General features: G+C 31.3%; 3 protein-coding genes and 2 pseudogenes across 5 annotated transcripts, besides 2 other annotated features; 1 reads left to right on the top strand and 4 right to left on the bottom strand.

The window, feature by feature from the left end:
- Window positions 1-1,719: 1,719 nt before the first annotated feature.
- Window positions 1,720-10,342: a mobile genetic element.
- TVAGG3_0106610 lies at window positions 9,331-9,602 on the bottom strand (annotated as a pseudogene). Its single transcript has one exon. A coding segment is annotated over exon 1 (272 nt).
- A 4,314-nt stretch (window positions 10,343-14,656) lies between the features above and the next one.
- On the top strand, window positions 14,657-15,428 carry TVAGG3_0106620 (immunoglobulins domain-containing protein; the record flags this gene model as incomplete). Its single annotated transcript, XM_001307867.2, has 1 exon — window positions 14,860-15,420. One exon carries the CDS (start codon window positions 14,860-14,862, stop codon window positions 15,418-15,420), a length of 561 nt encoding a protein of 186 aa, XP_001307868.1.
- A 409-nt stretch (window positions 15,429-15,837) lies between these two features.
- On the bottom strand, window positions 15,838-16,443 carry TVAGG3_0106630 (uncharacterized protein; the record flags this gene model as incomplete). The annotated part of the gene is made up of 1 exon (XM_051222986.1): window positions 15,910-16,443. The coding sequence occupies one exon, from the start codon at window positions 16,441-16,443 to the stop codon at window positions 15,910-15,912; it is 534 nt and encodes a 177-aa protein (XP_051107972.1).
- A 653-nt stretch (window positions 16,444-17,096) lies between these two features.
- TVAGG3_0106640 (nuclear chaperone required for maturation and nuclear export of pre-60s ribosome subunits) lies at window positions 17,097-17,339 on the bottom strand (the record flags this gene model as incomplete). The annotated part of the gene is made up of 1 exon (XM_001307865.1): window positions 17,097-17,339. The coding sequence occupies one exon, from the start codon at window positions 17,337-17,339 to the stop codon at window positions 17,097-17,099; it is 243 nt and encodes an 80-aa protein (XP_001307866.1).
- An 846-nt stretch (window positions 17,340-18,185) lies between these two features.
- Window positions 18,186-18,759, bottom strand: TVAGG3_0106650 (annotated as a pseudogene). The gene has a single exon: window positions 18,217-18,748. A coding segment is annotated over exon 1 (532 nt).
- A 1,241-nt stretch (window positions 18,760-20,000) lies between these two features.
- Window positions 20,001-25,610: part of a mobile genetic element that runs on past the window's edge.

A 25,610-nucleotide genomic window follows, 5' to 3' on the forward strand; every position in this document is an offset into this window, starting at 1 on the left:
AACATTGCTTCTAAACGGCGTCATAGGCACTTTGAACTGCCTGTCTCGTTGCTGGCAATCTGTTTTCTTCGTCATATTTTGTGCTACTTTCTCTTACTCGTTGTGAAACCTTCAGACTTCAAGTTTCTTTCAGATGAGAAGGTCGTTCACTAGTTTCACCTTACTATAAGAGGCTTTCGAAAGGCGTTCTAAAGTCAGCATTCATTAAAGCCTTCACAATTTGAACTGCCTTCAATCCGCTTTGTATTTTCTGTCCTTACTTTGACGCCTTATAAGATTGGGCTGCTTTAGCGTTGGCTTTGGGGCATCTAACCAGCTCATATTAGCTTTTAATATATTCTGCGCTTTTCATTGCCTTTTGCATGGCTGGCGTCGTTTATTTTTACCTTTTCTTGTGCTAAGTTTTCAATACTGTACGGTTTGGTTTTTTGAAACTGTAAAAGTTTTTCTGCCCTTTACATTTGCTTCAACTTCTTTTTTATACTCATCGCTAATCCATATATGTCTTCAGGGCTTTTTGTTTTTATTTCTTCATCTTTCAGTACTTATATTGAGTAGTGAATGGTTTTTCAAATTTATAACATCTTGTTCCATTTTTGCCTAACTTTCTGCTGCTTTTCTGACACTTTTTTTCGCATATTCCTCTGTACTTAGTCTTTCAGTTGTTCTTCTTTCTTCTTTTTCCTCTTACGTTTAACTCATTGAGTTTCTTTGTGTGTCCTGTCTTATTCCTAAGTTTCCTTTTCGTTTTTCCACTTATTTGTTTCTGTATGTCTATGTTTGACTTTTTGACATCTGTTATTTGATTTTTGAGTGACTCAAATTCATTTGAGCTGGTTGAGGTTATAAGCTGTTCCGTCTGCAGCTCCACCATAGCCCTGGCCATTTTCGCTACAAGTGCCGCTCTTAAACCTCCAACTCTGTGCACAATAACTCGGTTATAAAAGAGCATATGGGTTGCTTGACATTTTTTGTTGCAACATAGTGGGGTCATTCATCATTTGCTTGTTGCAACTGTTGTTGTGGGTGTCAGTTTTAACTATTGGAGTGTTTCCAATGCTCTCTTCTCTTAACGTATATTCTTTAACGTAGGCTTACGTGGCATTTTTAAGTTGAAGTAAAAAACGGGTTTTTGACAGATGTTTATATGACAACTTTTTTTTGTTCAGCACAAAAAACTATCTCGGTCAAAGTGGTTTGTCAGTTTTTGTAAAATAACCGTACCTATCTCAATTTCTATAAGTGGGAAAGGCTTCCTCAAAGTATAACTTCTTGGAAACGCCCCTGTAACTTTTCCTGTAGACGACGATAGACCTTACTTTGTTTCCGAATAATTATACTAAACATCTCCAGGGCTAGAGGGCACGAAGTGCCTGGAGGCCCCACTACCTTTTTTTTTATATATATATTAATGTTGTCCCTGGCAGCTATGATTTCTCTTTCGATTTTATTTTCCCGAAAATCATTCAATGAATTAGGGGGATTTTTCTTAATTTTTTTTGGAAAAAAATACATTTCATATTTATTTGTTCTAAATATAAATTAAATAATATTTAATTTACCTTACAAATGAGTTATGTTAAAAGTATTCAAATTTTAACTACAATTTTTATGGGCAGTCGAGCAACAGCAGATGCGCTTTTTGCTTGATTTTTTATTATCACCAGTGCGTCTATTAGTAATATAGTTTATAAATAGAACAACTGCACTCTTAAGAAAATTCCATATTCTGAATGTTCTTAAATTCAATTCACTTGCAGCAATTGGTAAACAAAATAAAGTAAAACATTAACGTATTAAAAACAAATTATCATTATTGCTAACACTTGTCAAACCCTATTCACATGTTTTAATTTTTATATCAACGTTTAAGGTTTTCACCTTCAGATGATACATTTTGATCTTTAAAGCATTTTAAATCCAAAATTCCATTATTTATTTATCACAAGAAAGACGCAGAAGAATTTATTTAAAAAACTTTGTAATGTATAAAGAATTATATAATACAATCAAAGAAGCAAGGATTAGAGGATAAAAATTATTGATAAACAACGGGATGAATTAATTTGAAACCTTTCTGATTTCAAATTTTTGATAGAGAATTTTTGCATTCACCTCATTTTTTCTAGATGATGCGGTGAAATCAAAACTAATAACCTATGCGAACATCATAATTTTAACATCAATTATTAACTCAATGTCGACACAATCAGTGTTCATGTCTATCATGCTGTTCAAATACTTTAAAGCATTAAGCAACAAACATTAAAATCAACCCTGTCCACCTTTCAATTTTTCAGTGGTTTTAGTAGTTCGTCAACAGTTGAACGTATGCTTATCAAGTGAAATTTACCAATGAGCATTTAATGAACTTTACACACAATATAAACAATTAGGAGAACATGGAAAAAATAATAGTTGATTTAAATAAAGGTTCCATTAAAATTCGAATAACTTTTTATAAATTAATTTTTATTTTTTAATTTATAATTAAAGCCATGACAAGAAATTGCAACCCTCTTCTACAGGTTCATTAAAACAAGGAAAACAAAAAGGGTGCATATAATAGAAACTATGAAAGTTCCAGACGGAATGAAAGAATAGTCCCATTGTTTGCCGGTCTTCAAAGGATGTTAAACAATTGCGAAACGTTTAACATTACCAAAGCTCAAGCATATGCCTAAAACGTCACGGACCAAAATTGGGAAGCCACACGAAGCAAGACATTACGGTCCCAAATGGAAAACCTGATGGAATACAATGAAGTTTTCGTTGACTTTTTAATGGTCAAGGAAAATATTAAGTCATAAATGGGTATAAATTAAACAATGACGGATTAAATCCAAACGTAAGCATATAATGAACATTATCCATATGCAATTTGAATGAAAATGGAAAAGGCTGTTAAAATCAATACATTGGAGAAGGTGAAAAAATGGTCAATAATTCATACGTCATAATCCATATTTCTTACTTCCAAATGAAGAATTAAATGCTATTGAAGAAGGGACCGGATGGATTACCCCGCAATATTCTAACCAGTTTTGATTTTTGGTCCATATCAATTTAAGACCTGAAATTCCGCTAAGAAATTCTTTTAAAGTTGCCTTTATTCGATCCCAGTTTTTCGCAAATGTTAAAGATGAACTTAAATCAGCAATTCCAACCAATTATAGTAGCAAGAAATTGCATCAAGTTGTCTTTTCTCAAGCATTCAAAGATTTAATTAAGAAACCATTATATCAGCACGAGGTTAACTTTATGATTTAGTTAAGGAAATCAAATAAAAAGAAAATTTGAGAAATGTAAAAAACAATGATTATAAGAATGCAATTAATGAATTATAATTCGGTCTAATAAATTTCGAATGAACATGCTAAAATCAACTTCATGAACAAATCCAGGAAATAATAGATTCAAAAGTTCCAGTAAAATAAAAGTTTCAAATATATTTTTTTTATTCGAATATAAAATGAGAAGACGTTTCAACTAGTCAAAAAGAACACTAACGCAAAAAGCAGAGATTACGGTTGGTTATAACGTAAATGATGATAAATCCACGAATTTATTCAAAAATGTTAAAGTTAATGTTAGTCTGAATTAACAAGGTCAGCAACTCAACAAATTTATTAACTTCGTGATTACCGAAAATGAAGAAGAATGAAAAGAAACATGAGAAATGGAGACCCAAATCATTTTATTCTGAACCTGGTAAAGAACCTGTTTGAAATTCCAACTTATCCAACATACCCCCCCCTCTTTCTCAAACAATCGAGAACCCAGGAATCTACGATTGACAGTCGCAATGCGCCATATAAAATAGACATTAATTCTGAATTAATGAAGAAAATTTAACCGTGATATCATAACTGATAATTATGGAATTCAATATAAATTTTAATTGACCAATCCGGTTTAATTATTTTTATCCTTATGATCATTAATTCACAGTTATCGCCATTCTTTGTGATGTTCAAAGAATTTCAAGTACGTAGAAATGATTCAAATTTTTCATAGAATGAAATGCGGTTCATGCTGCGGAACAGTTGCAAAAATAAATCCTATAAAGGATATTTAGCACAATTAAGATATCAAAGAACGGAAACAAACAACTGAACTTCAATTTAACAATATAAATGATATTTATAATAAAATGTTGATGAATATAAAATATTCACTTGCAAAATTCTTTGTTAAGAGCTATTTAATATTCAAGCATCTAACATTAAATCGCTAATAATCCTTTGAATCATAATCGATAATAATTGACCTTTCCACCAGTTTCTATCGTTTTGTTTTATTTCTTTTTGGTTCCCCCACTAATCCGGATCGGTCATTGTATTGTTTTTTGTTTATAGTATCAGCTTTTAATCTTTAACTCAATCTTTTTTCCATCGGGATATTTAAAACCAAAATTCAAAATTCGATATTGTCAATCATGTTCATATTTTAATCTATCAATTACATTTTTATACCATCATGAAAAATCTTATGAAAATGGTCATTTATATGGGTTTGATGAACTAAATTTGAAATGAAGTGAAATATAACCTGATGATGAATATGACATCGACTCATATTTTCTGAAACACTAAAATTTATAACATGAATGAATTTCTTATTCGTTGAATTTTAATGAATTCTTGAGGTAATCTTATTCTAAGTTTTATTTAATCACTGGAAAATAACGCTTTACCATATTTTTAATCGTATAACAAAAATTGTCAATTATCAATATTATTTCGAATAATAAACTGTGAATTAAATTTTACAGTTTAGCGGAATTTATTAATGTTACTCTCGTTTCTGTGAGTGGTAAATTTAATCCTATTTCTTTTAGACCCTTCAGATTTATATCTCATTTATTAAAGAGACCATTCGAGCCGCATAGCGGCGGGGTCGTAGACTAAAACCGTACATGAATATGTAAATATAAAATAATGTGATAACGAAATGGGAATATAATCATGAATTTTAAGTTAATTTAAATGAATCATTTACGTATGGTATGAAAGGAATTTTAAATCAAAACCTGAATAAACTTTTTGAAACTTGATGAAATAAATAAGCCTATTAAATTTCGCTGAAAATTAAATTTTGTAACTCTCGTCTTCGTTCATTGTTGGGGATTTAATTTTGAAAAAGATGTTGGGGATGTTTTGTATTCTGACACTGGGTTCTAATTTCATTTTAATCAAATGTGATAAAGTTAATACCCCAATGAGATTTTCCACATCAAAACATTAGACCTAACTCTTACACCCATCATACAAAAACATTTTATCCATCAACTTAAACCATATTTTCTTTAATCATATCCGTTTTCAATTATCCCGGGAATTCCATTTATTCCTTCATTCACCAAGATTTATCAAAATAAATTAAATTTAGACTACTGACCTAATTTGATTGTGATTTAGAATTTATGAATGAAATATTATGGCAATTTTCAAACCCTAGAAAAAATAGCTGATGAGATAACAGATTAAATATTTATTTTTTAAATCGTAATAAATGATTAACAAAGCAACCACAGACCATTACATACGCATATAGTGCATATAATTCAACAGACGGCAGAACAAACGCAAATGTTGAAATAATGGAGATTTGGAGATAGTATTTGAAAAATAACCATTTCGAATTCGTTTGCAAAGGTGGTGCAAGTGATATCAATATAAAAGAAACCTTTTAAATTTATGAATTCAAAATTAAAGGAATAACGATGATATAAACATCAATTCCACAGAAGAACAAAGATATACGCATTAAATGCATTTCCTAAAGTTTTGAAGATTGGAAGAATTTTATTTAAATCGAGGAATTCATAAAAGGGTTTCCTAAATACATAAATGAAGAAGCAGATAAGGAATATGTTAACGATGAGTTGCAAAGAAAGCAGATATAATCATTTGTTAACGATGAGTTAGCAAAAGAAAGCAGATATATATCATTTGTTAACGATGAGTTAGCAAAGAAAGCAGATAAGGAATCTGTTAACGATGAGTTAGCAAACGAAAGCAGATAAGGAATATTTTAATGAAAAAGATAATGAAATTATAGAAAGGGTGAATGGTATCATGAACGGACCATCGACAAGATTCGTAAAATAAAGCTGATACAGGAAGGTTTTCAGAATGTTTAGACTTAAAGCAGATATATCATTTGTTAACGATGAGTTCGCAACGAAAGCAGATAAGGAATATGTAACGATGAGTTAGCAAAGAAAAGCAGATAAGGAATATGTTAAAGCGATGAGTTAGCAAAGAAAGCAGAATAATAATCATTTGTTAACGAATATAGCCATAGTTAGTTTGGACAAAAAATATTGGAAACTATTGTTGGCGATTTTCTGTCAATGAAGAAAAACAAATATTTAGCCCTGGAGTTGTTACAGTCCTTAAGAAATGGTATACGTATAAACTCATTCCGAAACCCCATAACAATGAAATGTTATGTAGGCATATAAAGAATAATGGCACACAAGTTAAAGTTCCATTAAGACAACACTGCTTCCCTTAAACTTAATATGGAGACGAACAAAAGAAATATTTAAGAGTTTATGAAATGGCAGATATGACATTGTCTAACGTAGCTCCAGCACCATAATTATATGACTATGGTGTTGAACGCACGTGTAGACCCAAAAAAGCAAAACATTATTTATTTAGATTATTATAGATATAAAAGATATAATGCCCCATGAAAAACACGAGAATAGTATTATCTATTATGAAGATGACAAAAAATAAATATTATAGTCAAGATTTTTTACATAACCCCGAAAACATAAGATTACTATTATAAAGAGATATTCTGACACAAACCAAAGAAACCGAAATAGTTACACTATATTTTTAAGTTCAGAAAGAGACAATCTATAATATCTCATATGTTTGATTTAATGAACCCAGTAGGTTCTATTATATCATCTATGGATGTGAGAGGTCCTCAAGCAATGTTTGGTGTTGTGCATTGGGAACAAATAGTCGACAGGTTTTTGTATTGTGGCAAACTCTTCCAAAGGAAACAGGTGGAAGTAAACGATTATCAGGTGAAAATTTACCTCACACAGTCACTACATGATTTAAGACATCTCAAGCAGGTTGGCATAAGCATAGATATTGGGATTGGTCAGAATGACAAAAGGTAAAGGATATGATGTTAAAGACAACGTTAAGTTTGCCATAAATTGTTACTGGAGTACACTCAGGGAGAAGGAAACCATACACATCGCGTTTCAGGATATACACAAACAACGGGACAAAGTAAAGATTACATGCCACCATTTATGACTGTATTCGCATGGTATAGAGTTTCAATGAACGTCAATGTTTGTGAAACAAACTTTAGGAGCTCCAAAAGAGCAAACGACATAATTTAAAATTTTTATTTTAGTATAAATGAAGATTCTACCATAATGGTGTTTATTGGAAGAGATAAGATGGAAACCCAATATTTGATCCAAAGTTAAAATTAAAGTTACTGAAAGACAACAACTTGAAAAAGTTGGGCTGAAACCAAAACAGGATGAAGAAAATGAGAAAGAAAAAAATTTAAATTATGCAATTTTATTTTTATCATAAATGACCAAATTAATTAAGCCAACTATTTCTAAATTTAATGATACCAATGAAATCATTTCATGGAGTACTTATCCCAGGTTCTTCACAATTAGCCGGGGCAAGTGTTGTGACTCAAGGTGGAACATTAGCGAATCCATTCAAATTATTAACTAAAGATGAACTTAAAAAGATGATTAAAATAACTGATAACAAATTTTATTTCACATACTACCATAAAAAACAGGTGAAAAAACAGGTGACATCTCACTCTTCACCTAAACATTATTTTTACTGAATCAATAAAAATAAATGGTTCATTTACTCACAATATTTTTGTACAAAAGACCCCAACTTTTAACCTTCTTTTCTGCAGCTTCAAATGCTATCTTAGCGAGTTCATATTCTCTAAAATTCTCTCTTTAAATCTTTTCTTGTTCCCATTGGTCTAGTTCGTATGGAGAATCTCTATAACCAATAATATATCTCACGTTCATTGTTCTAATTGTTTTTCACACATTTTCCAACTCTTCTTCGAACAAAGGTTAGCATTCTCCACTGTATCTTCGAGTTCTTCTTCATCTAACTTCTCATGAACTTTCTTGTCTATGGGAGTCCATAATTTTTCCAAACTGCTATGCAATATTTTGGAGAAGCCCCATTGCTATATAGTTTATAAGTCTTGGGTCTAACATACGTTCCTCTTACCTGTTTGATTTCATCAGGAATTCCCGCATGAATTTTGTATAAAAAGCAACTGTCGGAATTCCGGCGGTTGCTATATTCTTCACAAAATGCCTTATAATACTCTTCCAGGACTTATTTTCCAACAACTTTCTAAAGTCTTTCCTAAACTGCTGACACATCTTTGTTGCATTAATGTAACCATCCTTGTCTCTACGTAAGACTTCAATACCATTATAAGTGCCTTTTGTGAATGTTTCACCATTAGATTTGTTCGTGAATGTTTTTGCTTCGATTGACATTTCTGTTCTTACATACAAAATAAAAAATAAAAAAAATAAAACTAACTTTATTTTTGGTCTTTTGTGAAAATTCATGAAAATTCAAGAGGTGAAAAATTAGGTGAAAAAACAGGTGATATCTCACCTCTTCACCTAAATTATATTTTTGGTCAAAGCTTCCACGAGAGAAAAGATTCCTCATTCGCTAAGGATTCCAAAAATGAAAAAATCATTGATTTTGGCTGAGAAAAAACAGCAAAACCCTTCTTCCACGGGAACAAGAAATAAAGAAGAAATAAAGAAGAAATAAAGTAAATTTTTTATTTATTCCCGTGGAAGATAGAGCACTTTTATGACACTTTTTATTCACGACAAACAAGACAAATAAAGAAAATAAGAAAATACGGCGCTGTCGCGGTTCGAACCACAGACCTTGACCCCTCCATAACACCACCTTAGACCACTATGCTACGTAGCCTGTCGACATAAGATTTTATAAATTGCATATTTGACGTAAATTTATTTCCCAGTTCTTCAAAAATAATTAATTATTGAATAACCTAAAAACATGAGACTTTGTCTCCGGACTCTTTGAGTCACTTCACGATAAAAAAGTGATAACAAATTTTTTATTTTATCATAAATGAATACCCCACAAGCTCAAAATTTACCACGAATCATAACAAGGGAGGAAATGATATAAAATGATGCAAGAACATGTTAAAATAAAAACCACTAAAATTGAGAAAATGTGGTTATGCAGTAATGATGGAAAGGAGATGTTTGTCGAAGAGGAATAAAAATTAAATTTGGATTGAGTTTAAAAAATTCATCTTTATTAAATTCATCTCTTCCAATCAATTTATTTATTCTATTAAATTCTTTTATTTTTGCTTCACTCAGTTTAAGGATTGAACGGTAAGTTTCTAATTTTTCGATTATTCTTTCCTCTCTTTATCGTTTTCAACCTCACCACATTGCGACTTCTTTTTGTAATAGCATATTTTGATTTAATTCTGTTTAGTTTCTTTTTATATTCATTGTCTGGACTCTTGACTGCTTTGTTGTCACTCATTTTCTTACGAAAATAAAAAAAATTAAATATTATTTAAATATAATGGAGTATAAAATAATCGGAATTTCTATTAATTTATTGTTAACCTCAACTAATGCATTGCCGTTAATATATCTAACAAATTCAGCTATTGTGTCAAATCTTCGTCTTCTTTTTGTCATTGATTATCAGTTTTTCCATAATCGAGATGAATTAACTTTATTCCCTTGTTTAAAATTCATGAGCCCCGAATTAATTTGTTCACGTTTAACATCATTTAACCTTTCCATTTGCTTTCTAATATATTCCCATTCTTTTGAAATATCATTTTTCATTTCCACTGGTTTCATGTTTATAGTTCTATGCCATGTATTATTGTAATAATATACTAACTGCTGTATGATGGAGTCATGATTTCCATCCCAGTATATCTGACCATTAACCCCTAACGCATCTCTAAGAGTTCTCATTACCACATCAACTATTTTATTATGAAACGTATATGGAGAGGATGAAAAGTAAAAATTAATTTGTGGGAAATAATGAGCCATAGCTGCCTGAAATCCTTTATCACCATCACCCCTGATATTATCTACTCTTTCATGATCTAGTAAGTATTGAATAGCTCTTCTTGTTTCCTGTTCTGTTTTCCCTTTCACTGGAATGCAATATAAATATCTGGTGTTAATGTTAATGGCAAATAAATAAGTAACGTTTCCTCTTGAATATTCTAAATGATCGATTTCGTATGAATATGGAGTAGGGACATTGAAGAGGAAGGACTCAGCAGGTCGCGGCGAGAATGGAACGAAGCCACCTGGTGCGTAGTCATCCGAGTGGTAAGTCCTTGTGGATGTATGGTATGCAGCCTGAATTGTGGAGTCGTCGAACTTCTTGCCCTTGAGGAAGTTTTCTGTCTGGTAAGCGCGCTGGTGGAAGGCAGCCATTGCCAGAGTAGGCGACTTGATGTCTCGATAACATCATCAGCCACCAAGAGTGACTTCATGGAAGCAGAAACGATGCGAATATCATCGTCACGGCGGTGAGCTTGCTTGAACTGGCCGACGTACTCGTTTCTTCATGAGTGAGATTTCCGAAGCGTGTGATGACATCTGATGGATCAAGCTTTGTCTTTCTGTAAAGCTGTGAAAACTTCTCAATTGTGACTCGCTCATCGATACCCTTCTTGGCGGTTCTGACGTGGTAAATTTTGCATCTGTAGCAAGAAGGAAGTGGGAAAGATCAGTAACAGGCACCACCGTGGGCAAGGTTGCCTGTAACTGTGGGCTGTGTTACGATTTGTTTGTAGAAGCGAAGGTAGCGTAGACGCTCATGAAGTGCTTAAGAAGTTGCGCTTCTTCTTCAGCTGGGAGGTCTTCCTTAAGCTTGTGTCCCAGAACATCATGATGTCTGAAGCATGTGGAGGCGCCAAATGTAAGCTTGTCGTCTTCAAATTAAGGGTGATAAGTTCTGGTAAGTGAGCAGATGAGATGAAAACAGCCTCTTGTGGTACGTTCTGGCGAACTTCGAATACCAACTTCTGAGGAACCAGCGGGGACGATCTTGGCTGCTGGATTTACTCAGCTTTGGAGTTGAACTAACTGTTCAACTGTAGCTGGGGATGAAGAACTTGACGTTGCCGTAGTTGATGAGGACTGGCCTTCATCAATTGGGCTTCTTGGCGTAGTCTGGGACGAATGGATCCTGAGGTTTGTTTGATCTTTTGTTGCTCTGGTGAAACAAGGATGTCATCGGATGGAAGCAACATCTGAGAATTCACGGGAAAGCAATCAGCAATTGAACGATACCTGTGTGCAACGGCAAAGGTTTCCATCAAAATTGTTCTTCGATTTCAGAACCTGTTGGATGTGGGTGTCGAGGAGCATGGGGCGTAACCCATTCATAAAACAAAACCTTGGTTGTGCAATAGTCCGCATTGTGTTGGCCGTGCGTGTCTTGACAAATAGCAGCTTGAACTGGATGTAAACCTTCACGAAGGTTAGCCAAGAGGCTTCAACTGTTTCATTGAGCAGTGGGTGAAGCTGGGCAACTGGTGTAAGGGCAAGAGTTGACTGGACGATGCTTTACAGTTTCCTGTAATTGGATCATAGTGAGGAAATAACAAACTGTGCAAGCGCCGCAGCCACCTTCACCGCAACTGATTTTTGTACCAAAAAGCTGACCTTATCGGATCTAAGCCAATCGGCAACGGACATGGTTGGTTGAACTCCGCCTTCTTTGAGAAACAACTTTGCTTGCATTTAACAAAGAAGTCTATGCTATGCGCATAAGCCACATTCGATTGTCTCTTTGAGTTAAGTTTACCAATGAATTTGAACATTATTTGAACTGATGAAAAATTGGAGTTAGTCAATTTCAATTTTTTTTGATAGAGCATATTTAATTTAAGATGAAACGTTTCAATAGTTTACGTCGATGGTTCAAATTATATTTCTCCTATAGAATTAAAAATTTCATTACATACAATTGACAAGTTTTGTAAAGGGAAAAAACGATGATTTTTAGCCATGATTACTCACATTTATGTGTAGATTTATTTTAATCAAATATTTTTGAATATTGTTTGATGATTTTAGGAATTTAAATTCCGACATTAAAACGTTCAAGCTATATCTTCTAATAACTTGCATAGTTTCAAATTGAATAATCATTCAAAATTCTTGATTGCAAAATATTATGAACATTTTTTTTTACTAATATATATCAAATATAAATAGATATTGCTTTTTGGTCGATTTTCAAAAATTGAAAGAGAAATGATTTGAAATGATTTTTGTTAATTATTGAGGTTTGTTTTGGGAATTCTTTATATATTTTATGACATTAAATGATTTTCATTTGTATTGGTAGTTAAAACTATAAAACGGTTTGTCAGTATTGGTTCGATATTTCAGAATAATGTTTTAAAATGTGAAGTGATGCAAAATTGGTCGTACGCAAGAAACGTATATATTGCAAATTGATTTTTATATAAAAACACTAATTAATTGGTTGAATTTTTCAAAAGGTTTACTTTGCATAAAAAAATCTTAAGTTGGTTAGAGTAGTTAGACAGTTTTTTTTATTTGATAGCCCATAATATGGTTTTCTATTGTTGATACAAATGTGGGCTTCGGGGAAAATATATCGAGTGAGTAAAACTATAACCCGTCTCTTTCAAAAAATTCAAAGAGCGTTTACAACACGAAAATTATCAAAGTTGGTAATTTTGATATGCAAAAGCAAAAATTTCATGTGGCTTAGTAAATTTGACCAATTACCTTTTCATTTTTAGGCATATGAGTTGATTAAGGTTGGGTTGAAAAATGGGGGCTTCAAAAAACTCGTACATGCCTCAAAAATTGAGAGGAATGACAGATTTTTCAACGATAGGTTGTGTAAAGTGAACGATAGGTTTTGTAAAGTGAACGATAGAATGACATATTTTTGACGATAGGATTGAGAAAGTCTATTGAAAAGTATTCAATTTTTTGAGGCATGTACGAGTTTTCAACCCGACCTTATACGTCAATGAACTTGTACTTTTAAAAAGTTTCATTAAGGTTCATTTGTATTAATTGCTTGCATCTGAGACATATTGTCTGTGCAAGCATCTCTAAATGAAGGAAACTATGCAATCATAATTTGATTGCAACGCTTTTGACCAGCACCATGTAAGTCATATTCCCTGTATCATAGTGCATTTTCTGGGCAAACACCTCTGGATTAAGGAGCTTCGCAATCAAATAGAAAAAAAAACATTGTTTTACAATCTCCAATATTAACTAAACTAGTTCAAAAAGTTTAATATATGTGATAACTCGATAGTAATGTGATCATTTGCATACTATATATTTCATTTTAGCTTTTGAACCAAATATTTATCAATTTTTGCTCTTGATTTTTATACAAAAATGCAAACATTTCTCATTTTAAATCAATTATAAATCATCTCTTTATAATTTCAAAAAAAAAATAGCTTTCATTTTTCCTATGAATTTTGTATTTTTGTTCAAGATTTTTATTTTTTCAATTTTTTTTTAATCCCTTCAAGAATTTGAGCAGAATAAATGTATTAACATAATCCACTAGATTGTATTACTTGGATTTTATATTTTTGAAATCCATACAATATATTTTTGTTTCAATTCTAATTCGTATCTTATAAATATAACTATTTCTAATAGAATATTGTGCCAAAATACGTTCTTCATGTTGCATGTTTCAATGATGGGCGACAATACTATGAGGATAATCAAAAATCATCTCAATCGTTTCTTCAAAGATATGAATAGTGATGTTTTTCACTGTTGTGAATACACATCAAACTACATAAACTCTCACTAAGGTGTGTTGTCCCAAAACATTCATGGTATCTAATGACACTAAAAGAATATTTTCTAAAAAGCTATGTAATATTCAAAATTTAAACAGTAAATACATTTTATATCTCAAAGACATATATTTACTGAGCAGGACATTGAATATAATTTTTAATAATAATAACTTTCATGCAATAGTTGGCACATCAAATATACATCCACAATATAGTAAGTATCCATTGCCAAAATTAAAAATTATTGGTAAAAATTTAAAAATACTGACTTAATATGAGGTATTTTAAACAGCTCTAAGTGATTATCTATTGAAATCCAGCTTTAATGATTATCAGATAAGTATTTTAAAGATCAAGATAAATATATGTTATTGTTTGTTTTTCACATTTTGGAGAAAAAACCCAAAGTTAATTCGAAATTAAAATATAACTCATTCTTTTGACAAAGGACTCTTGCAATCATATAGGCATATTCAAAAAGTAAATTATGTGCCAGAAAATCAGTATGTTACAATCCAAAATTTCAAATCTCAAAAACTGTTAATTCAAATCTCCTTGAAATGTCGCACGAATATAAGCACATTTATATTTGTCCATACTATCTGCATCTTAACCACATCGAAAAGTCGGGCTGTTCTACCATGATTTCTTATGTGTTCAATCAAAATTTAGAAGATTCAGTCAAAAATAATCGGACAAGACGATAAAACGGAATCAATTTCTAGAAATGCTGTTTTCCTTTTTTCAAGGCTAGCGCATTCAATAGATGGAAACCTAACTGGACCATCCGTTTCGAAATTCAATTTTACAAAGATTACATATAAAAACAGCACAGTTTTCACTTCTGGAAATATTAATATCGGAAAATGTAATCCAATATCAGAAACTCTTGGACCAAATGGTACTTGCATCTGTAACCAAAATTATTTCCATGATGAGCCAATGTCAGAACGTGGCTGTTGGATTTGTCATCCACATTGCTCTGCAAACATGATTTGCGATTATCCTGGAGTTTGCAAATGCAAAAAAGGATTTTATTTCATTGGAATTTTGCAAGGCTGTGCACGTGCTATCCCTTATGTTGAAAGTTATTTCCCTCCATCTGGTCCAATTTCAACAAGTATTAACATTTCGCTTAAATCTTTGGCTAAGTTTACATTATCCGATATATCTTGCAAGTTTAACAATACAATTTCGCCCGGAATTGTATTGACCCAGAATCTTGTTCAATGCAAAGTTCCAAAGTTTAAGATTACTTCTAAGAAAGAATTAGTACAAATATATCTTTCTTACGACAACGCTACATGGTCAAAACAAGATTTTCAATTCCAGATCATAAGTACACACAAAGAAATTAATCTCACAGCATTCTACATAATTGCAGCTGTAATTATTATTGTTGCTGCATTTATTTCAATGAAATATTTCAATTTTCCAAAATTTGGTGGAAACAAGGGATCTGGTGATGACCAGCCATTGTTGCATTCAAATGAAAACTACTAATATATTATTTTTGTTTTTATTATAATGTTGTCGGTTATAACAATAAAAAAAAATTTATTTATAAGATAATTCCTAAAATTTTCTTAAGGATCCTTCTTATATTATAGAAGGAAACCTTTTATATATATGCAGAATTGGAAAAATGCATGAAAGGTTTACATCGAAAGTAAAATACTTGATTAAGTTTCTTAGGAAACGAGGCCAGTATGCAACTAAACTTTTAGTTGAACAATGTCCCCTATTTACCTAGAAATGAGGTTATATTAGCATAAACTCTTTCGGAAACTTCTTAAAGGATACCTGAAAAAGGCCTCTGTTACTATTCCTCTATAAACTATAATTAATGAGGGGGTTGAGTATACTAAACACCCTCTATTTTTCGAAAAATTTTTTCTTATGTTCAAACTATAAATAATATTTTGTTTAAAGTCCTAACTTTTATAAGCATATCAATAAAAATATCAAAACTATTAAAAGAATTAATTAGAATTAAATCAATTCCTTTTCGCCGAGGATTGGCTCGTTAAGAGTGGTAGATTGATCGTCCTTTCTCTTCTTAACTGAGAGAATAACAACCACGAAAATAATTGCAATGATTATGACTGCTCCAACAGCGATTAATGAGATATACATTGTCTGGTGCTTTGCCCATCCGCTCTTCTGGTCATCTGGTTTAGGAGTCATTGTAGCATCTGGAGTTTGTGCGTTTGCAGATGGAGAAGGTGTATCTATTATTTTAGTTGTCGTTGTTGTTGTTGCTGTCTCTGTTGGTGCTGGTGTGTCTGGTTTTGGAGGTTCTTGTGTTGGATTTGGCGTTTTTGGCTGTCTTGTTTTAGTTGCAGGCCATGTTGGTGATTCTGTTGGCCATTTCTTTTTAGGTGGTGCTGTTTTATCCCAAGATGGTGATGGAGTCCATCTCCATGGAGTTGGCGTATCACCCCAATCCTGGGCAGCACCAGCAAATGTTGTTAAAAACAAAGCAATCATTGCTGATACTGAAAACCGTGAAAAAGTGACATCCATTTTTCAAATATCCTGTATATTCGAAAATATATATGGAAATTTAGTGTTGTTTTTATTTTTCGAATTTGTAAATCGAAATCTCAAATGTCAAAATGTCAAAAGAAATGTGACAAGATAAGCTAGGATAATAAAAAATCAGAATAAATTTGAAATATTGAAATAACATGAAACAAAGAATTAATATCACTCATTTACAACATGCTTCAAAATTGATCAGATTTGTGGAATAATACTGGCGTGCTGCACCCATAAATGCTCATGCCATTCTAATGATATATCTTTAACTGAGGTTTGTTAGTGATGATTCTGTTTCAAACAATTGAAAGATCTCAATGATATAAAAGGATTTTTTTATCCATAGAACAAAACGATAAAGATCTCATAGAGATTAAAAGGAAAATAACAGTTATATTGATATTTTCTAACATTTGAAAAACATAAATAGCGATGCAATGATAGAAGAAACTTCAGTATTGATTCATTCATTATCTGTATCCATAAGATAAATGATAATTTGAAAGTCAAAAATAAGTACTAATCGAAGTTGTTCGTAGAGTTCGGCTGCAGAATTATGCGTATCATTGATTTCGCTGATTCATTTCGCTCTTGATTCATCAGTTATTGTTCCATCGATTGCGATGATTTTTTCTCCTTCAACAGATTTGAAATTCATTGAAGTCCTTTCGACATTGTAGTAGTTTTCCTGTTGGCTCAATGAATTCCCCTTCTTGATCACCAGGAACTGGTTTGTTTTCGTCTGTTTCTTGTTTATATTCTTCGGGTCTATCTGGAATTTCTTTGGTTTCTTTTGTTCCATCTTCATCTATTTGTCCTCCTTCGTCTTCTTCTAAGATCTCATTCTGTACAATTTCAAGTTGTTTCTCGATATCTTCCATTTACTTTTCTTGTATTTTCTCTTCGTCTTTCGTTTCTTCTCCCTTTTCGTTTGCTTTGTATTCTCCTTTTCCACATCCTTCGATATCTTCTTGTTCATTGTTGTCTTATTCTTCAGCATTTTCCTTCGAACAAATCAGGTTCTTATTTGATGTCAGGAGGTCTTTCTTCAACAATTTTCATGTCGGCTTCTTCTCCTTCTGGATTTCATATAAACATTCTGTCATCCTCGCTTGGAATTCCATCTTCTCTGGCTCTTCATCCAATTGAGCTGTGTCAGATTCGAATCGCCTTCTTGTTCGCTTTTAAATTTCATCACTTGAGTTGTCACCTAAACCAACTCCATCTTGGCCTCCTTTTTGTTGTGGTTTGTCGTTTTTGTTGTTTTCATCTGATTCACCAATCCCATCTAACATTGCGATCAAAATTTGTTTCGTTATTAAAACAACGAATCTGCAGGGTCCTAAGTGTGCACCAAGCATTTATCAGCAAATTGTTGCTGCGACTGCTTGAATCTATCGTAAGACTGTAACAAAGAAATTGATCGGTCAATGAACTGGAGAATTGAGATATGGACGTAATTGTTTTCAAGAATTCTTTGAATTGATTTAAGACTTTGAAATTGAATGCTTGGCAAATCCATATCCTGCACATCGAAATGCATTTGCAGAAAAATATTGTGGCAGTTCTTTCAAGTCATATTCAACAATTTTATTTAAAAAAAAATATCGAAAATTGTCAGAAAGTCAAACAGTTCAATAGAAAAGTGTAAGATATAGTCTACCCTCAATGCAGGAGAATTGATCGATCAAAATATAATGGAAAATTAAAAAAAAAGTATTAATTATCGAAATCTTAAGATATATATATAATCATGATTTATTTCATTGTCTGAACGAGCCATTTAAGTCCGTCGTCAAGACCGTCTCCCTTAATGGCTGAGCAACCTTGAATTTGCCACTGACGGTCGCGGATGTTGTGAAGTTCAAGAGAAATTGTGATCTGATCTGGTGGAAGGCTGATGCAAGATCTTGCTTGTTTGCAAAAGATAAGAACTGGAACACCTTTAAGGTTCTCGTTTGAAAGAAGTGATGTAAGCTCTGTGCCTGTCTCCTCAAGACGAGCTTCGTCGCAGGAGTCAACAACCCAGACAAGAGCATCACTGTTCTCGTAGTAGTTATCCCAGTACTGACGGATGGCTTTCTGACCACCAATGTCCCAAACATTGAATTTGAAGCCTTCGATTGAATCGTTTTGACGTTGAAACCGCGTGTTGTGATGTTGACGTTGGATCTTCGTTGCAAAGATTGCGGAGGATGGTTGTCTTGCCTGCATTGTCAAGACCAAGAAGAAGAATACGGCTCTCGTTTGCAGAGCGGCGCATCTGCTGAAGAAGGCGAAGAAGACCCATTCTGTTGAAAAATAAATAACGCACAAACAGACCTTTTCAATTGTAATGAAGATAGAGAAGAGATTTTACTTACTGATTTGCTGATTTACAAATTGCTATACCACTTTAAAGAATTTTTCTCTAAAGAACATTCATCAATTGCTTTTTCTAAAATCGACGATTCTTCTTTCTTTATCTTTGACTTATGAAAGATTCTTCATCAAAACAAAATAGACAATAGAATCTATCACATCATGAACAAACACAATAAAACAATATTCTTTCATTTCCTTAAATATGCATATAAATTTGTGCAATATATGACCAAAGCATACAAAATTCTTATATATCACTAAATGCAACTAATTTTTGTTTTTTTCCAGCTCTCATAGTAGTAGATGAGTGCGGGTTGTGTGACTTTTTTTGTTACATCTATATATAGACGATGCATTAAAATATATTTATTTATAAATCATTAAAAAATTAACACTAATTTTAAAATAATTTATTTTTTTATCTTTTATAAAAGAAACTATATATAGATGATGTCAGATATTCCGCGATTAATTAAACATTGTTTAAATCCTGAATGGGTTAAACTTCAATTTAAAAATGAAGATTGTGAATTATTAAATGAATATGAAAGCCAAAATAAGCTAATGAGGTATAAATATAATGATAAAGAATATTTAATTTCATGGAATCAATGGAGTCATAATCAAAGACCTCATAAACGGGAAGAAGAAATTGAAAATAATGAAATGGAAATCATTGATGACATTAAAGAGGATGGAATTCCTAAATTTTGTAGAAAAACCTTTAGAACTAAGTTAGGAGCATATAAACGTAGAGTATTAAATCCTGAATATCTTAAACATCAATTTAAAAAGGAAGACTGCGAATTATTAAACGCTAATGAATATGAAAATGCTAAATCAAAACTGAGATATAAATATATTGGAAGTGATGAAAGGTGTAAAGATAAAGATAAAGTTTATACAGTTTCATATAATAACTGGCACACGTTAGGGATAAGAAAACATTTAGGAGATTATGGGAAATGTTCTGAATTCTTCAAATCTAGTATGTATGAGAGAGTAAAAGAAATCAGATATAATTATCATTCATGAATGAAAGATTCACTACCATAATGAAATAAAAAAAAATAAAAAAAATAAACTTTAAAAATTCATGTCTTACATTTTTGAATAATTTATTTTTTTAATTCGTAAGAAAATGAGTGTCAAGACTAACGACGTTAAAAAATTAGGATTCACAAACGAGGAAATAAAGGATATATTAGAGGAGGCGAGTTATGAAGTTAATAAATATTATTTAAGAAATTGTCAAAAATTCGCGGAGTTATTAAATGATTTAGATTATGATGGAAAAATGAATAAAGATGATGTTATAAATTTCTTATATCCCACATCTGAAGAAGAAAAACCTAAAGAACCTGATGTTTTCCCTGAATATTATGAAGAACGGATTAAAGATGATGAATATGATGAAATTGAAAGACTGGAAAAAATAAGAGATGAAATAGATGAAAAAATTAAGGAATTAAGAGAAGTTGAAAAATATAATGAGAATGAAGTAGAGGGTTTAATGAATATCCCAGCTTCAGAATCAGAAGTTCAAAAATCTCATGAAGAAAGATATAAAAATTACTTTTTGGAATCTACTAAAAATTTATTAGATGGTGAAATAGATGAAACACTTTCAGAAGAAGGCACAAAATTTATTCATAAACATAAGTTACAATTTATTGACGATGGAGATTATCCATGTATATTACTTTCACCTCCTCTTGATTCTGAAAAATTCAAAAAAGCACTGAAAAATGTAACATATGCAACAAATACGATTAAGAAAGAAGACCATGATATTTACACAAAATTATTATTTAAATAAATGTACAGGTGTTGATAAAGTTTTTGATTTGTTAGATAAAATATCAAAAGAAACAATTGGTACATATAAAATTTTATGCGATTGTGGTTTCATTATTGAAGATACTAATAATGTTTCATATGAAAGAACAGCACCGAAGGAAGACGAAGTTGAAAGGTCTATACCATTCGTTATTAAGAATATAAAAGATATGAAAACTTATAAACATTATATTTATTCATTTATTTCAGAAAAAATGGAAGCAACCCATAAAACATCATCTCATCATTTTATAGCTATTCATACATTCCTTTTCAAAGTTGTGAAATTAAATAAGACAGGAATTAGATTTAATGTATCAGGGTACGCATTCTTGAGTAAATTAAAATGTATTCGTCACGTCGCAGATGATAAAAATTTATGTGTTCTTAATTCATTTTATGGACTTTAGCCCTGGACTTTAAAAAAATAAACTTTATTTTTATTTATTTTTTTAATTTTTATTCTTACATAAATGAACAAAAACGGAACAGCTAAAATGAATGATAATCAAATAAGAGCCGAAGGTAGAAGGTTATTTAAACGCTTCTATAACATTCCTGATGGTGTTAATCCTAAAACTCGTAGAAGTTATTTAAATGAAGCCATAGATTCATATGAAGGGTTTGACATTTCATCAGAAAGTGAGAGGTTAGCAAGAATGTTAAACGTTAATATTGATTTTTATTATTGTGACCCTCAACCAGAAGACGTAGACATAAATAAGGTAGACTTTCCATTAGTGGAATCAATAATGATAGATCCAGAATTTGAAACAGTAAATATTTTATTAACACAGAGTCCATGTGGAAAACTTCACGCTGACAGAATTACAGACGTTGAAGCACTCACAGGATATAAAAGTTTGCCCCTTTTGCAAAGAAGAAGTATATTCTATCCGTGATGACCCAGAAAGGAAAAACCAAAGAAGATTTTTAAAACATTGTGAGAAATGTAAAGAAAATAATGGAAGATTAATTCAAGACGTTCAATTGCAAAACACACAACACACATATGCACCACATATCACGAAACAGAAGATATATCAATGGCTATTAGCTCACAATTTGCAGGAATATTATAAACCAACAAGATATTATATTACTTTTGACTTTGAAACATTAGAGACTAAAGAAGAACTTCAACTTTCTGAATGTGCAACTTTGAACGCTTACTTAAAACCATTTATGGTATCATCAACTGTCAAAATAAAGCCGCAAACGGACTCTTTGAGTCCTGAAGGTCTTTCAGACCGAAGCGGCGAGGTCGTAGACCGTGATAAAACATTTACGAGGAATTTTTGCTTAACATCAAGTGATTCGTTCATCTCTGATTGGATTGAATTTTTATTTTCAACCTGTTCATTAGTTGCTAAATCAAATATTGAACAATATGAAGAATTAATGAAGCCGCAAACGGACCAAACGGCGGGGACTTTGTCCCATACATTAAATGAAAAACAGAAGGAAGCATTTAAAGAACTTCTAGATGAGGAATTCAATAAAGTGAATATCATAGGTTTTAATTCGGGAAAGTTTGATTTAAATTTAATTCTTCGTGATTTAAACACTGCAAAATGGAAAATAAAATCAATGCTGGGTTCTTCTTCTCAATTTAAGCAAATCATTGTAAAGAAAACAAACTGTCCATATGAATTAAGATTTATTGACATCAGAAATTATATAGCGGTGGAACATTAGACCAATTCACTCAAGATTTCGGAAACAATAAATCACGTGTTAAATCCTTTTTCCCTTATCAATTCATCACATGGGAGAATTACGAAGATGAATTATATAAAGTGGAACCATTCACTCAAGATTCATTTTATTCAGCATTAACTCAAGAAACAATATCCGATTCAGATTATCAAATATATCTCAATGATGCTAAAAATTTTGAGAATAGATTAGAATATTTTATTCATTATTGCAATAAAGACGTTGAAATTAGATTGACCCAATTGATAAAATTATTGAAGAAACATTTGTTATAAAATTGACATGCTTCATAATCTTTCTTTATCATCGAATGCATCAATGATTCGTTACGCGTTAGCATATAAGAACTTCAATCCTAACGAAACATATCCAGAAGAAGAAAATGTGGAATCAAGTTTTGAATTAACAAAAAAGTATTGGAAATATAAAATTGATTCATATAAGAAACAAGATGAAAAAGCAGAAAGGGATACTAAAAACAATGTTTCAATGGATGACTATCAATACTATCACGATTTAATCCTTTCATCTAAATGCAAAATGTGTGGTAAAGCGTTTACATATGCTAATAAACCAACATTAGATAGAATCGATAATGAAAAACCACATACCAAAGAAAATTGTCAGTTAATGTGTTGTTATTGCAATGTCGTAAAATCAAATAAAGATGAAGATGTTCAACGTTTAAGAATCAATTTAAGAAATTATGCATTAAAAATAATTTACCAATGACTCTAGATTCAGTTGAAGCTTATCACATCCTCCGTAATGGAATTACTGGTGGTTTATCAAATGTTCAACATAGAGTTAATCTTAAAGGAATCACACACATTAATAAACTTTCATATAATCCAGAAACTAAAACTGTATCAAATGAGGACACTTCCAACATTATGACTCATTTCGTTGGTGTTGACTTTAATTCATTATATCCTTCATCATTTTCATCTAATCCTCATGATTTCATTCAATATACTGACCATAAAATGTATATGCCGGGAAGATTGAATGGTGTTATCATTTGTGATACAGCAACAAAGAAAGCAAAAGCACTGGGAATAATTAAGAAAAAAAATACTTTATTCGTGGCTGAAGTAAAGGGTCACATTGATGAAAAATACATTAATGATTACATAAACTTTTTACCGATAATAAGAAACTTAGATATTATCACAGATGAAAAAACAATTGGCAGTTTTATGTATAATTACATGAAATCAAACAATCTACCAGTTGACCAGAAACAGAGAAAATTAACTCAGTTAGCATCAACACACAACCAATATCAACCATTTTCTTCTTATTATCTTTGTATCTAATAGACAGATTTCATTTTATCATTGATGACATTCAATCAATTTTAACATTTACGAAAAATACTTGTTTTAATGAATTTGCGAACGAATTTATGAATGAAAGACAAAAGGCTGAATTAGAAGGAAATAAAGAAAAAGTTTATTTTGCAAGATTTCACTTAATGGATCATATGGTTACGATGCAATGAATACACAAAATTACGCAAAGACTAAAATAATGAATGCACAGAAGGCACGCGTTGCATGTATGTCAAATAAGTTTAAAAACATAAGAGAAATAGGAGAGGATACGTATCAAGTGATGCTTAAAGATAGATTTTATAGATGTGATACATGTTTACAAGAGGCATTCTTCACTTTAGATAATGCTAAATACTGGTATTTGGTTTTCATTTATGATTTTATGTATAAATGCATGGATGTTAATCGTTTTCATTTCATTGAAGGTGATACTGATTCATCTTATTGGGCTATTGCTGGCGACCCAAATCTTCCTAACACTCAAGCATTTCAAGCAATTGTTACCGATAAAAAATTTTATGATAAAAACATTTACAAATTCGCACTTTTGATTTCTTTGTTTTTAATGAGAAATTTAAACCTAAATTAAAGAATAAAGCTGAAAAAAAAGCACATGGAAGAAGTTATTGGTTTTAGCAATTGAGAAACAAGGTGATAACATGGTTGCTTTATGTCCTAAGTGTTATACTTCATTCAACGGTTCAATTGATGGAAGTGATTTTAAAAAGATTGCACAAAAAATGAAAGGAGTTAGTTTACGACAAAATAAACAATTAACACCTAAAAATTATTTGGATATAATAAATGATAAAGTGATATTTGATGGTCAGAATATTAATTTACAACTTAAAAACGGGTCAATGACTCGCTTAACAATTGGTAAGACTGCATTAACAGGAGCACACACTAAGGCTGTATGTTGTGAAAATGGATGTTGTATGCCATTTATTTAATAAAATGCCACAGAAGAGACAAAAGGAACCGTTAATGATGTTTTTGATACTATGATTCAAAGAGGCGGGCACCCTTAAAACACTTATTTTATTTATATAAAATGAATAGCGTAGATTTAAAAAATTTAATTGATGATTTAGTACTTAATCAAAATTTTCTTGATTATTATGATTTAAAAGCATATCTCCAAAAACATGATAACAATATAACGGGTGATGATATGGATTATTATTATTCGTATTATAAAAATGAAGTTTTGAAATATCATGATAAAATAATTTCTAAAATTAAAGACAAAATTAAAAATAATGAATATTCAAAGGGAAAAAGTAAATCACAACTTAAACAATTGAAAGATTTCAAAAATAAGTATTAACAGAAAAAGATATTGATGAATTATATAAAATTATATAAATTATATAATCCTGAGCCGCAAAAACCAAAGGAACAAAAACAAAAGGTGCAAAACGCCCAGGTCCTTCAGACCATAAATGAAGCACAAGCTTTAATTTATGATTCATTAGTTAAACCATATTCAGCCCGACTTTTAAATGAAGATCAACTTTTGGAATTCATCCTTCAACATAAACTCGAAGCGGGAAAGTATATTAAACCTTTATATACAGCATATTTAAAAAAATGAATAGAATACATCCAGAATTAATGAAGGAAGGAAGGAATTCCAAAACTTCATCATCCAAAATCAAAGCAGATAAAATTAAACCACTTGCAACACCAAAACCTCTAACGACAGTACCTGCAACACCAAAACCACCTCCTCCTTCAGTTAATCCTTCATCATTCACTTTATTATATCCATTTCAAACATTAAAGAAACAAAAAGATTTTAAAAAGGATTTCAAGATATTAAATAAACCAATTGACCCAAAAATTCAACCGTTAAAGGAAAAATTTAGTCGCCCTTCATTTGCACCATAT

The sequence above is a fragment of the Trichomonas vaginalis genome, chromosome IV (assembly GCF_026262505.1).
Source record: "Trichomonas vaginalis G3 chromosome IV, whole genome shotgun sequence".
In the NCBI taxonomy this organism is placed as follows: domain Eukaryota; phylum Parabasalia; order Trichomonadida; family Trichomonadidae; genus Trichomonas; species Trichomonas vaginalis.